The sequence below is a fragment of the Palaemon carinicauda genome, chromosome 2 (assembly GCF_036898095.1).
Source record: "Palaemon carinicauda isolate YSFRI2023 chromosome 2, ASM3689809v2, whole genome shotgun sequence".
Lineage (NCBI taxonomy): Eukaryota > Metazoa > Arthropoda > Malacostraca > Decapoda > Palaemonidae > Palaemon > Palaemon carinicauda.
The window spans coordinates 192,660,976-192,674,322 of NC_090726.1; the positions used below are offsets into that span (position 1 = coordinate 192,660,976).

Sequence of the window (13,347 nt, forward strand, 5' to 3'; positions counted from 1 at the left end):
ACAGTGATACTCCCAGAGAATTAACCATAGGTCTCTAGAATTCTAACTCCTGGCGTGAGTATCCTTAATATATCTTTAAGGATATCGCATAATATCAGGGGACGTATTTTTTTATACGACTCATAGCAATCTTCACCCCGAATAGATTTAACTCTTTGAGGGGGAAGAGTGGCGAACGAAAGGGGAGCCGTTATCAAGGTAACCGGTGGACCTCCTCTACGTACTACTCCGGCCCATCATTCCTAGTTGCATTTAAGCAGGAATAGCCGCAGATATAGTAGTTTCGGGTGGGGTCATTTAAGAAAAGGTGGGTCCATCAGGACGACATGGCTATCTCACCCAAAAATAGATTTTTCGCTTTGCTCAAAATCCATTTTTTGGGCTCGGCCATGTCGTCCTGATGGAAGCTTACCAGAGATTTAACTTGAAAGTACTATATCTGTGGGTTTGTATAAGTGCCTTTACTTTGAATGAGTTCCTTATATGGTCTCCTAGACCCTTATATGTATGACATTACTGTTATTTGTCATATCCACCAAGCTTGGAACTAGCTTAGGGCTTCCTGCCCCCTGTAGGGAAAATGTCGACTTCGACTATAAGGATTCAAAGTTTGTATTCCCATAAGAATGAAAGGGAAACTTTCTAGAGATTACCTATTCGTACTTTGGAAATCGGTACCATCAAGGTGTCTATTTAAGAAAATAGAAAAACTCTAGATTCTTTTATTGATGTACTGAGGATAAAAGAGGAGGCAGATACATTTTTTCTCTTTATTTTCATAAGCAAAATAAATTAATAATGTATCATAAAAAGGAATCTAACCTTGTACATATAAACATCATGGTTATATATATTTCTGTCCTTTAAAGGAAGAATATACATATATTAATTCCTTTTTTAAAAATGCCACTCAATGAATGTGAAGCTAAACTTGTCTAGTTTCACTCAGATGTTGGATATGCTTCAACACTGTCTTCAAATGTTCACACGGCACTAGTGTTATTGGTTAGATTCTGCACCTGTATAGAACAGTCTTTTAATCACCGTAGTGATTTTCACTAAAAGGTATTAACACTAGAAGGTGTTAACACCTATTCACCCGATACACTGTTGAGTCCCAAAACAGTTCACTCTTCATCGCAGCACTAGACGACAGGTTTTATGACACTACCTGCCGCCACCACAAAGCGTTTTATCTCGTGCACTTGCGTCTCATAATGTTTATAGAAGACTCTGGATGATTTCCACCCTGTATATGAGCGGAGCCTCTTAAAGTCCATGTGTTGAAAGAAAATCAACGAAGAAGCAACTTTCCTTGGATCGTGACCTGCGAGTGTGCTGTCAGGATCCGCTCTGCAAATAAAGTAGGTGAGTTTCGCCCTCAGTTGTCTTAGGGATAAGTTTGATCCTGAGGTTTCACCTTGGAAGAGTTGTCCCTCCTTGAAGTCTGAAGTTCTTCGAAGATAGACCTTGAGACACTCTACTGGGCATAGAGAGACATTTTCCTTCAGAGGGCAGGTTCTCCAAGGACCCCACCTTTTGGTGGGCTGCTCGTTTTTGGCGAGAAAGGTAGGATCAGGGAAGAGATTCAGTTCTCCTGTTTCCAAGAACTGAATATGGCCTTCATTTCTGGATAAGGCTACTATTTCACTAACTCTAGCCACTGAGGCTATAGCAAACAGAAATATCTCTTTCTGTGTTAGATCCTTTAGGGTGCAATCCTCATTGTTCATATTCGAAGCATAGTGCAAGACTTTGTCCAACAACCATGTTATGGGCTTTGGAGGGGTTGCCGGTTTGAGTCTAACGCATGCTTTTGGTATCTTATTGAAGATTTCACCTGAAAAGTCCACCTGAAAGGCGTACAGAAGAGGTCTAGTCAAAGCCGACTTACACGCAGTTATTATGGTGGAAGCAAGGCCTTGTTCATGTAGGTGGATGAAAAAGGAGAGACAGAAGTCTATTGAAAGCTACCTAAAGGAACCTTCCATCAGGACGACATAGCCGAGCCCCAAAAAAATATATAGCCACATCTGATTTCTCCAAATTTCTTCCTACAGCCATTTATTTGTCTGTAATAATGATATAAGCCCAAGGAAGCTGTACTGAATTATATAATAAAACCAAAACTTAATCTAATTTGTTTATTAGAATTCCACAAATTTACTCACTTTTCTCCATATCAAACATGACAAAAAATATAATCAAACTTCTTAGAGACAATAGATATTTTATTCAGATTAAATTGTAACCAGTTAGATCATTTCAAATATTAACACCCAAGCCATACAACAATAAAAATTTCAGATCTAAATACTCAGAAACTTTGCAACTTCATATTCATAAATATCCTTGTGCTCTTTGCACTCACCAAGAGAGATTAGTTCACCAGACTTTCAACTGGGCTTCTCAAGGCACTAGAACAGGTGGAAGACCCAGACCTACATGGCTGAGGACTATGAAGCGTGAAGTAGACAATGACGAATGGAGAGGTATTGATTCAAAAGCTCAAGATAGAGACGACTGACAAAATCTAACTGAGGCTCTTTGTGTCAATAGGCGTGGAAGGAGGAGATGATGATGATAATGATGACAGTACAGTACTTGAAGCTAAAATAAACAAGTCAACTTATCTAATAAAATTCTAAATAAATAAATGGATAAGAAGGGCAAGAGTAACTTAAAAAAATATTCATTTTCTACATAGTTTAACCATGGCTTTACCAGCTGCAGTGGTGAGCCAATTGGATAAAATTTCAAACATTCCTCCAGACCAGGTTAAATTTCTCAACACTTATTCATGAATAAACAAATTAGTTCTTATGAAAAAAAAAAAAAAATTGCAGGAGAGGAGGAAGTGGTAAACACAAAGAAACATTGCCGATGACAATGCGAAGGGAGGATGGATATGAGAATTGGGTTGAGCTCCGAGAGATGGTACAGGAAGGGACATATAGTGCGAGTTCATTGAAGCCCTAAGTATCCCGTGGGTGCCTGAAGATTAAATTTGAAAATAGATTTTCTGATTTTTTTTCTTTTTTTTTTTTTTAAAGACTTAGCATGGATTGATAGATAAAAATTATGCAATCAAATAATATATGTAAACTTTTACAGTTGATATGCATTCTTTGGTAAGGTTTTAAGAGTTAAATCATAATATACATTGAATCAAAACTCTGAACAATTCAAAAGACATGTTCCTTTCGAAGGCCAATGAAGTGCCGATGCCCCTGATGTTGTGAAAAAATTAATCATAAGGCTTGGCGGATTTGGAGGAAGGTTCACCCCTCGCCAAGTATGCCCTTCGCCAAGTACGCCCTACGGATCGCCTCCCAGAGCCAGAAGGAGATCGTGTTCTTCGAGATCGCCCTCTTCACTTTCCCCGTAATCACGAACAGGCTCTTGAGAGCGGAGGTCCTTGAGAGATATTTCAGCACCGCCCTCACCGGGCACAACAGCAGGTCCTTCGGGTCATTTGTCCTGGGGATGGCGGGGATGGAAAACTCGTTGAACCGCGGGTCAGCTACCGCCAGGTTCCGTGTCTTTGTCACAAAGGAGGGGGGTGAACTTGAAAACCCGCTCCTTCCACCCATGTGAGTGGAACACATACACTAAGAGCCCATGGAGCTCACCTACCCTTTTGGACGAGGCCACGGCGAGAAGAGGCATCGTCTTCAGAGTAAGCTCCCTGTCCATAATTTGCGCAGAGGCTCAAATGGAGCTTCTCCAGGGTGCCAAGGACCTTAATGATGTCCCATGTGGGTGCCTTGAGGGTCCTGGGGGGGCATGCCTGCAAAACCCCTTCATCAGCATTGAGAGCTGCTTGGAGGAACCTAGGTTCAACACCTTGAGGAAGAAGACCTGACCCAGGGCCACCTGGAATCCCTTCACTGCCGGAACTGACTTGCCCTAATCGAGGCATAAATGGACGAGGAAGTCCGCGATGAGTGGGATTGAGGCATTGAGGGGCTCTATGCCCTCCTTGGCACACCATTTTCCGAAGGCCATCCACTTTGCCCGATACATGGCTCTCAAGGATTGTCTGAGGTTACCCGTCATCTGAGCGGCTATCCTTCTCTACCCTTCTTAGCAAACGCTGAATAGTCTCCATGCATGAAGGGAGAGGTATGGGAGGCTTTCATGGAATGCGTACTCCAGAGCTTCTGCTGGGTATGGCACTGGAGAACAAAATACTGGCCCATTTGCGTTCAGCCTCTTCGCGAAGAGGTCCAGACAGGGAGAGCCCCCCTTTCCTATCACTGTCTTTGCCAGTTCCGGATGAAGGGACCATTCAGCCGCCAACACCTTTCCCCTTCTGCTGAGCACATCAGCGACAGCCTTCCTCTTCCCCGGAATGTATCTGGCCGTCAGGAAGATGGTTTTGTCCTCAGGCCCTGACAGGATCTCCACCGACAGGTGGTGAATCCGACTGTCACATTGTCACCCATCAGGGCCGCTCTTCTCCCCACTAACTAGTTTACCGGTTTGAGGAGGGCCCTCCGCACTGCCAGAAGTTTGAGCTCATTCATGTGGAGGGCCTTTTCCTCCAGGACCACAGTCCTGCAGCAGTTTGATCAGGAAGATGAACTCCCCATCCCTCCCTTGACACTTCCGTGAAAAGGAGGACCTCCCGAGGAGGATCGAGTAGCGAGACCCCTGCTAGAGTCTTCCTGGGGTCTAACCACCACTGGAGAGCCTCCCCGGTTGACTGGGGTAGAAAATTTCTCACTGACGGATGTCTAGCCCTAGGGCCTGCACTTCCTTCAGGTTTCACTGGGCCAGTCGCAGCATCAGTCTTCCTTTGGGGAAGAATTTCTCCAGGGACACCAGGACCCCCACTAGCCTCTGCCACTCTTTCAGAGATTCCGGTTCTCCCTTGATGAGAGGCCTCGCTTTTTCTTTTAACCTCACGACCCTCTCCATCATCGCGAAGGCTTTGGCCTACCTATGTCCTGAGAGATAGGAAGGGAAAAGGAGGGCCTTGCCTCCCTTAGGGCTCTGAACCAGCGTTCCAGCCCAATGGAGTGGTGCTGCGCTCAAGCAGGAGCGGACTCCGGGAGGTTATTGGAGCTTTCTAATGAGGCTAAGGACCCTTCAGAAGGACGAAACTTTCTCGACCACCTCATCCTCTGGGTGGTCCCTCCACCCCTCCTCCAAAGCCCACTCTGCAGTATTGGGAGCTCCACTAGGTGGTCCCTCCCATGGTGGCAGATGATCTCCCCAGAGATACAGTTCCCCTGATGAAGGGCCCTGTGTCGCTCTTCCTCCTTTCGGCTTTGCTTGGCCGTTGGGGCTAGACCTGGAGTCGTAAGACAGGCCTAGAGAAATGACGTCCCCTCTCAAAGTCCTCTGCCCCCTCTCGATGTGCTCAATACTTGGCGGCAGGAAGCGGAAGCGGGTAAGAGGCGACATCCAGCGGTAGAAACTTCTCCCAAGGGGCTGGGGGAACGGAGTCTGCAGTTTCCCACGTGGTAAGGGATCCCTCAGCGTGGACCTGAACGGGGTCCTTGGGGTGCCCTAATAGGCCTCTTGGGCCCATGAGGTTGGATCAGTACCAAGGAGTCGCTGCCAGGGGGCTAAGGCCGCCACCCTGACGGCGGAAGGTTGATCCTCCACCAGCGGAGGGGCAGAGGAACTGGTCGCAGGTGGTGGAAAGCAGGACGGCAGGCCGCACCAAGCAGCATATAGACGGCAATGTTGGCCGCTCCCCGACAGCTTGAGAGGGTTCTGGCTGGATAGGGCGACGTACCGGCGGTTGAGCGGTTTGGGCCACGTGGAGCCACTAGCCGGACCATAGGACCACCCGCTGAGAGGGATGCACAACCCTGGAGCAGCTGTTCCAGAATAATTGGAGGGATGATATACTGTATCTTGGAAAAAGAACGGTAAATCTTATTCTTCCCGCTCCCTTCAATGTGGGGCAGGTCCCTTGAACCCAGAAGAGACCGGCTTCTGGAAGCCGCTGAGCGGAAGCTGGGACCGTCATCCCATGAGCGGATAGGTGAATGTCTACATGCAGCCGGACAGAGGCGGCACCCGCCGTCAGCATGTAGAATGATGGTTGGCCATCCTGCCCTCAACAACCCCGGTCCTGTTACCTCCTCTGCCACCATAGGAAGCCCTGGAGACAAAGTCACCGAAGAATGGGTGCTGTTGAACACGCCGAAGGACGGGACCAACTACCCTTCCACGAGGGCGACATGTCCCTCTTCGACTTTTTCCGTTTCTTAGTGGCCATTTAGCCACTGAACATCTCTACCCTTCCTCGAGGGTGAGCAAGTGTCTCTCGGGAATACACACGACCCCAGCAAGAAGTACACAAATCATGAGGATTAACCTCCATGTGTGAAAGGAAATTGCACACAACATCCCATTAACACTAGCAGAGTCCACTTAGTGAACATTCATGTTTACACCTGGGCAATGATGTTGCACATGCACAGATCCATATTAGATCATAGTAAACACACAGAACAATTCAAGTAACACATGCTACGAGCACAAAGTAAAACACTAGCCCTCGTAGGAGAGGCAGAAAGTCAACCACGCACGCGTACGACCAGAGGTAGTTGCCTGAGGCGTCCCTCTGTCTAGGGCATGCTGGGAAAACAAGAGGTGTCAGGGTCATGCATGTGAGGTGGGGGTTTGATAGGGTACAGGCCTGTCGGGGGGGAACTGGTCGGTGAACTGTCTCCTTAGAGGTCTCATATACATTGGTCAATGGTAAGAATTAGTGTTGGAACAAATTCATATTTTTGCTATACATGTAAAGGATACTTTAAAATTTAACTAACAATTTCCCAAGAGGTAAATATGGACATTTAATATTTCTTCATACTGTGTCCCTCAAATTTTTTTATAGAAAGAGAACAAAAGAGGTTTCCTTGTACCATATACAGTATATACCCTAACAAAAAAATAAAGGACAAAATAATGACTTACTTTGATTTCTGCCAAACTTCTTACTGGCTCATAGGAAATAATATAAGTACCACACATCCATCCATGTTTATGAAGTACTAGAAAGAGAAAATGAAATATAGTCATAATCAATCTCTGACACCACCATTCAGTTAGCTCTTTATGTGTTGCAGAAAATTTCATAATTCTAACCATCCTTTGCATTTAGATCTTCACATCCTGTATCATCCTGTACATAGTACTAGGTATCCAGTTAATTCTTACTTTACTAGGCAACCAGTCTTACCTTCATCATGAGGCTCAACACTATACAGTATTCTAGAAGTTTTATTCCAGCTGAGACCAGATTAGGGAATGATCTTCCTAATTAGGCAATCGAATTGTTGGAACTTTAGAACTGTCGTGAATGTGTGTTGAACAGGTTGACACGATTATCTTTTCATTGATTATATATGACAGATCTATTTTCACGTTGTTACCGATTCTAAGACAATTTATATTTTCAACTATTACTTCTCATAAGTAGTTTCTTTATTTCCTTACTGAGCTATTTTTCCTATTGGAACCATTGGGCTTGTAGGATCCTGTTTTTTACAAAAAGAGCTGTAGCTTATCTAGTAATAATGATAATGAAAAGTACACACAATCTCATTTTCAGTAATAATTGCTGATTACGTTGCGAGATTTCCTGGAAGTTCATAGTTCTGTACTTTCTACACAATTATCCCTTTTCATGGAAAAATTTGCTAAGTTCAAACAATCTAAGAACACTAACGCATCCCGTTATTACCAGTCTCTCTTTCTTTTACCATTTTTCAGGATTGAAAAAAATATATACAATCATAAATAAACATTTATTAAGCTATATGATAGAATTACTGTAGATGTAAACTCCCATTTTTAATAGGGTTGAGTTAAGATAAATTGAACAAAAATATCCTGAAAAAGGCCTGGTGCTTGAATGCCAAACTTTTGGTTGAAAGGATGTACTCAAAGGGTTAAAATATCAACAAAAATTTCTCCCACTGCCACACTTTCCTCTCTCCAAGGGATAGTTATGCTACAACCTAACCACCATGCACTGAAAAGTGTGTGGAAATAGCTGACCCTGGGAAGGAGGCGGCAAACCCGGTTAATAAGTGCAAAAAGAAAAAAGTACCAGCTGTTGTGAAAATATACTTATAATATTGATGGTGGGGATATGAGAAACAAAAAGTATTCTAAGAATAAACTTGAAAGGTACAATAAAGAGTATTAACCAGGCTGGAGAAATATAGACATGAAAGAAGTTAGCAGTAAGATGGAGGGGAAGAGGGCTTCACCTAGTGGCGGAGTCTCCCCTTGATTACTAAGAAGCCCTTCATTAGTTTTCAATCACCAATCCATCATTCAGTCTATCTTGATAGGTAACAAGCAATTGGTAATATCAACTGGTTTGCATTTACTGAAACAAAATCAGTCACTGAAAAATCAACATTAGATTTTGGTTATTTTTTAAATAATAGTCAACTGAGCTGTTAATAGAACAATTAAACTTACAGTTCTTGTAGAGCATATAATGAGACTCGAATGGTCCAAGATCAGGATCTAAAAGATTGAAATCTGGAAAAACAAAGAGTATTTTAATATTTTACAAAGATTATCATAATATTTAACAAAGATATCCACTCCTAAGATAATCATTCCATATTTTCTACGAGTTGGACAAAGAAAAGATTTTAATGATGGAATAATGAAGGAGAAAATTTTATTAAAAATAATAAGCTTTAATGTTAGTGTACAGGTACACATTGCTACTGTATATTAAATTTCATATCATGCCACAAGACAAATTTCACCTGTACTGTATATTATAAATAGAATTTATCGCAATGCAATCTAAAAATTTAATTTCTTTTTCAAAACTACATTATTTACTATACAGTACAGTACAGAATTTCAATTGGCATAAGGGATTTTGACTCTTTTGACCAATAAAAAAAATAATTCAATTTTTTTTTTTTTATTATAACTTCATTTATTTAACATAATCTTTAGCACATATTCCCAGACACTTATTGCAAGACAAAAATATAAAGGTTATGAATGAACGTGTGACGCTACCTAGAAATCCCAAACAGACAAATATAATACAGTACTCTATTTGGGAGCATGGATCTCCAAAACGCCTGACATATCTTCAAAGCACAAAATAACAAGAGCTACGAAAAACACGTCCGAACGTTCACGGGTGCTAACAAGGAATGATGAGAGAAGGTTAGGTAGTGGTGGTGGTGGTGGGGGGGGCAGTAGCTGTAGTGAACGACACCTCGTAGTAACGGGGGATTTTGAGGAGGGAGAAGTCTAATTGGTAAGGGATCTCTGGTAGTGGTATCACTCGCCCCAGTTTCAGTACCGATACCCTTTAGGGGTGAGCGAGCTGGACATATTCCTAGCATTCCATGCAACTTTTTTCTCTGGTATATTTAGCAACATTTATACCTTTGAAATAGTGCTTTAAGGAACATTTCACTGGGTGACACAGGTTCCTCGCCCAGAAACAGATTTTTCCTTCGTCAAAATCCCTTTTTCAGATCTGAAAAAAGATTTTTAGCAGTTCCATAACTGACACCTGGTGTCCTTGAAATATATTATTATTTTTATAGTCAAAAGAACATTAGCAATTCCAGAACTGACATCTGGTGTTCTTAAAATAGATAACGCGATTATTTTTTAGTCACTTTCAACTAGTATATATGACTTGACCATGTACTGTATAAGTATATATCAAATGTCATGCCTAAAAATTTTACCCATTACTCATGAATTATAATATTGCTGTAACTTTTCAGCACCTAGTGAACCTTGTGATACTCCCCTAGAGACAAAGAATTGAAAGCAATCATGCTTGAGTCCTGCTCAAACTCTAGTTTCTTGTAATGTCTCCAACCTCACCATCTTTATGAGATAAGAATGGGTATTAAGGGGGTTTAAGGGGAGCCTATAGGTCTACCTGCTGAGTCATCAGCAGCCATTACCTGGCCCTCCCTTGTCCTAATTTGGGTGACGAGGGGGGCTTGGGTGCGGATCACATGTATATAGTCAGTCTCTAGGCCAATATCCTCCTAGCTAGGGTAATGTCACTCCTCTTTCTTTCTTTAGCATTCTTGATACATTAAGGCCTCTAGGCAGCCTATAAATTGAGGAGGTAATCTAGAATATTATAGGTCTGGGTGGACTGCCAGGTTAATGGGTCTTGAGAGACAATTACTAATAACCAAACTGCAGTTTATAATTAACCTTGAGATTTTATACATCCTGCTGAAAGTTGTATGTTCTCTTTTCCCAGCTGCTTAATCTCTCTTTTAAGCTTTCCCTGGCTTCTGCATCAGGTTCCTGAAACTTGGCGGTGGTGGTCAGAATATCATCCATTTCCTCCATGTGTTCTTTCCTTTTCCAAGATGACATACAACACTTTAATACTAATAAAAATGGTCAATGTTTCGTAAATATATGCACACTTAACCGTACCAATATTGTACTAATTTGTGATTTTGTAACAGTGGTTTATACACTGACAAAACAGCTTGCATTTCTAAAAAGCCATAATGTTATCTACTATACTAGATAGCAGATGCATTTTGAATTTTATATCTGAATTTCTTATTGCACTTTTCTTTATAATGAAGTGTATTTCCACTGCTCAACTAATGGATAACAACGTATAAATTTAGGCCATATGGCTGGCACTGAAGATCGGGAGACTATTCACCGTCCAAGTGCATCCAAGGGAAAAGGCCGCACCAGCACTTTTAAGTCAAAGTTTAAAAAGGTATGACACCAAGATGGAAGAAAGATTAAGTCAAGTTTAAAAAGAGGATAGACTCCAAGATGGAAGAACGATTAAGTCGTTTTAAAAGAGGTTGGACATCAAGATGGAAGAAAGATTAAGTCAAGTTTAAAAAGAGGTTGGACACCAAGATGGAAGAAAGATTAAGTCAAGTTTAAAAAGCGGAAACTCACCAAGATGGGAGAAAGACTAAGTCAAGTTTTAAAAGAGGTTGGACACCAAGATGGAAAAAGATTAAGTCAAGTTTAAAAAGACTATAGATACCAAAATGGAAGAAAGATCAAGTCAAGTTTAAAAAGAGGTTGAACATCAAGATGGAAGCAAGGTCAAGTCAAGTTTAAAGAGGTTGGAAACCAAGATGGAAGAAAGATTAAGTCAAAGTTAAAAAGAGGTTGGAAACCAAGATAGAAGAAAGCAGATTGGAGCAGACATACTATAGGGGTGGAAGAATAAAAACGACTGCAGCTGGGGACCGTAAGGATTTTGCAAGAAGCATTAAGTAGTGCCTACAGTTAAATCAACTACCTTGATGAAATCCCTAATTGAGAGCTGAAACAGATGTCAGTAAGGTAAATCACTAAACTTCACTTGTTAGGCAGAATAGTTAGGCAGAATACAAATTACTTGAAAAATCTGAAATTTGTTCCAGCACTAATCCAAACCCTCGTCCTTTAATAGAAGACTTATCTTAGGAGGGAAGTTTCTATACAGAATGTGGCTAGTTTATAATTGGGGGAACTTGCACGAGGGTAAGAAGCGAGAGCAAAAAAAACTTCAGTTCGGGGGGCGGACACAAAATCTGAAGAATACCTCTTAGCTACCATCTTCCTCTTCCTGCCGTACTCAGACCATTGGGAAAGTGGCCACGACAGGTACTCGTCACAGGGATAACTGCAAACAATCATACCCCGTGCAAAAAGGGCTCAAAGAATGAGGATTAAGATCCTACCCATTAATAAACCTGACACAACCAAAGACCAGCCCCACATGCCTATGTGTAGATTTCCATCACAAGCACAACTGGTCACCATGAAGAAAAATAGTTATAAAAAAAATATCCAAATTTTTAGTGCAGAGAAAATTAAAAATTCGTAGATAATTTGTATTTTTCCTAACTATACAAACCTTAGCTATTTATTAGGGGTTATACTTTCGGAGGAGCTGGAATGAAGCGCTATTAAAATTTAGTGAGGGTTAACTACCCACACTGCTAGTTAGCGGGGGTAGGGGGGGGGGTAACTTGCTACCACTCCCGGTCCCACACCTGTGATTTAGTCACTTTGCTTGGAGGTAGGACTTCAAGGGGGATAGGGCTGGCGGGCAAGTTTGGTTAAATAGCTAAGGTTTGTATAGTTAGGAAAAATACAAATTATCTACGAATTTGTCATTTGTTCTATAACTGGAATACAAACCATGTTTTTAGGGGTGACTCACCCATTAGGAAGGGTGGACGTCCCTGCCAATCTGGCTTTTGGCTTTGCCTGGGGGCTCCTTATCCGAGTATGATAGTACTAAAAAATAAGGAGTCCCTGCCCTCGCTAAAACCTTGCTACACAAGGTCCGCGGCCTACGCTAGCTGTGTGTTGAGACATGGAGAAGTGTGACTGTCTAGGTAAAGTTATTCCGAGTCGATGTAGGAAAAACCTGACGTAACCAAGACTTTCCCAATACCACCTCGCCAGGGTATGGGGACGCAACAGTGTTAGCTTAACACTAGGTACGCAAGGGAGCATGGTTTACCTGCAGTGGTTTGAGGTCAGCTTATGCAGAGAACCCAGGATGCTGCTTTCCCCACGAGAGGGTAGGATAAAGAAAAAAATAAGAGCCAGTCAAATCTTTTCATTCACGCAGGCTAAAACCAGGTAACAGTGCCCTCAACCTTCTGCTACTTGTCCAATACGGAGCTTGAGGTATACAACCAGCTGTTGTGCAGCCACCACCGGACCGATAGAGATTGTATCGAGTTCCTGTGGGTCACGTCTTGCAGGAGAAAGGTTGTGAAAGTCACCTGGAACATTCACATCCTTTCTTGTAAAACCTGCATCACAGAGTTATCTGCTAAGAAGGACCAGGGGCATAGCTATGCCCCTGACACTGTAAGTCATCATGTCGAGATGATGTTTCGGTGATCCTTCTCTAGTCTCTCCCAGTGCTGATGACAAGAGAAGGGACCCGGGTGGGCTGTTGCCGTTTTCTTCAAGTAAAGTCTCATACGTTACCCTGGGTACAGTAACGGATGATCTCGATCGTCCGTTACCGAGTGGAGACTTGTGTAGGATCTGTCACCTCTGGAGACTGTGTCTGGCGACATACTCAGGGACAAAACTGAACATTGTCTTTCGCCCTTCTCGATAATGGGCGATGTCGAAAGAGAGACCATGAAGTTCCTTGACTCGTATGGTTGCTGTCTGAGTGTGTAGGAACATTGTCTTCTTAAATCAGGAGAAAATTTGTTGCCTGGTGAAGTGGAACATAAGGAGGTCTCTTTAGAGATCAGAGAATTTGAACCATGTTCCGAGAGGAAGGTCTCGATTCCGACTGGAGAAAGGAAAGTTGTAAGTCCGTATGAGTTAGGAAAGGTCTATCGATGAGAGGAT

The 13,347-nt window shown here is 42.5% G+C and overlaps 1 protein-coding gene across 5 annotated transcripts in view; it reads right to left on the reverse strand.

Annotated features, from left to right (window-relative positions):
* The window catches only part of LOC137629002 (uncharacterized), a 96,473-nt gene that overhangs the window by 27,620 nt on the left and 55,506 nt on the right, over window positions 1–13,347 (reverse strand). For all 5 annotated transcript variants that reach the window (XM_068360274.1, XM_068360266.1, XM_068360282.1 and 2 more), the window contains 2 exons: window positions 8,461–8,523; window positions 6,943–7,019 (listed from right to left, as the gene is read on the reverse strand). In XM_068360274.1, the coding sequence (XP_068216375.1) occupies window positions 6,943–7,019; window positions 8,461–8,523 (140 nt within the window). The remainder of the gene's footprint in view (window positions 1–6,942; window positions 7,020–8,460; window positions 8,524–13,347) is intronic.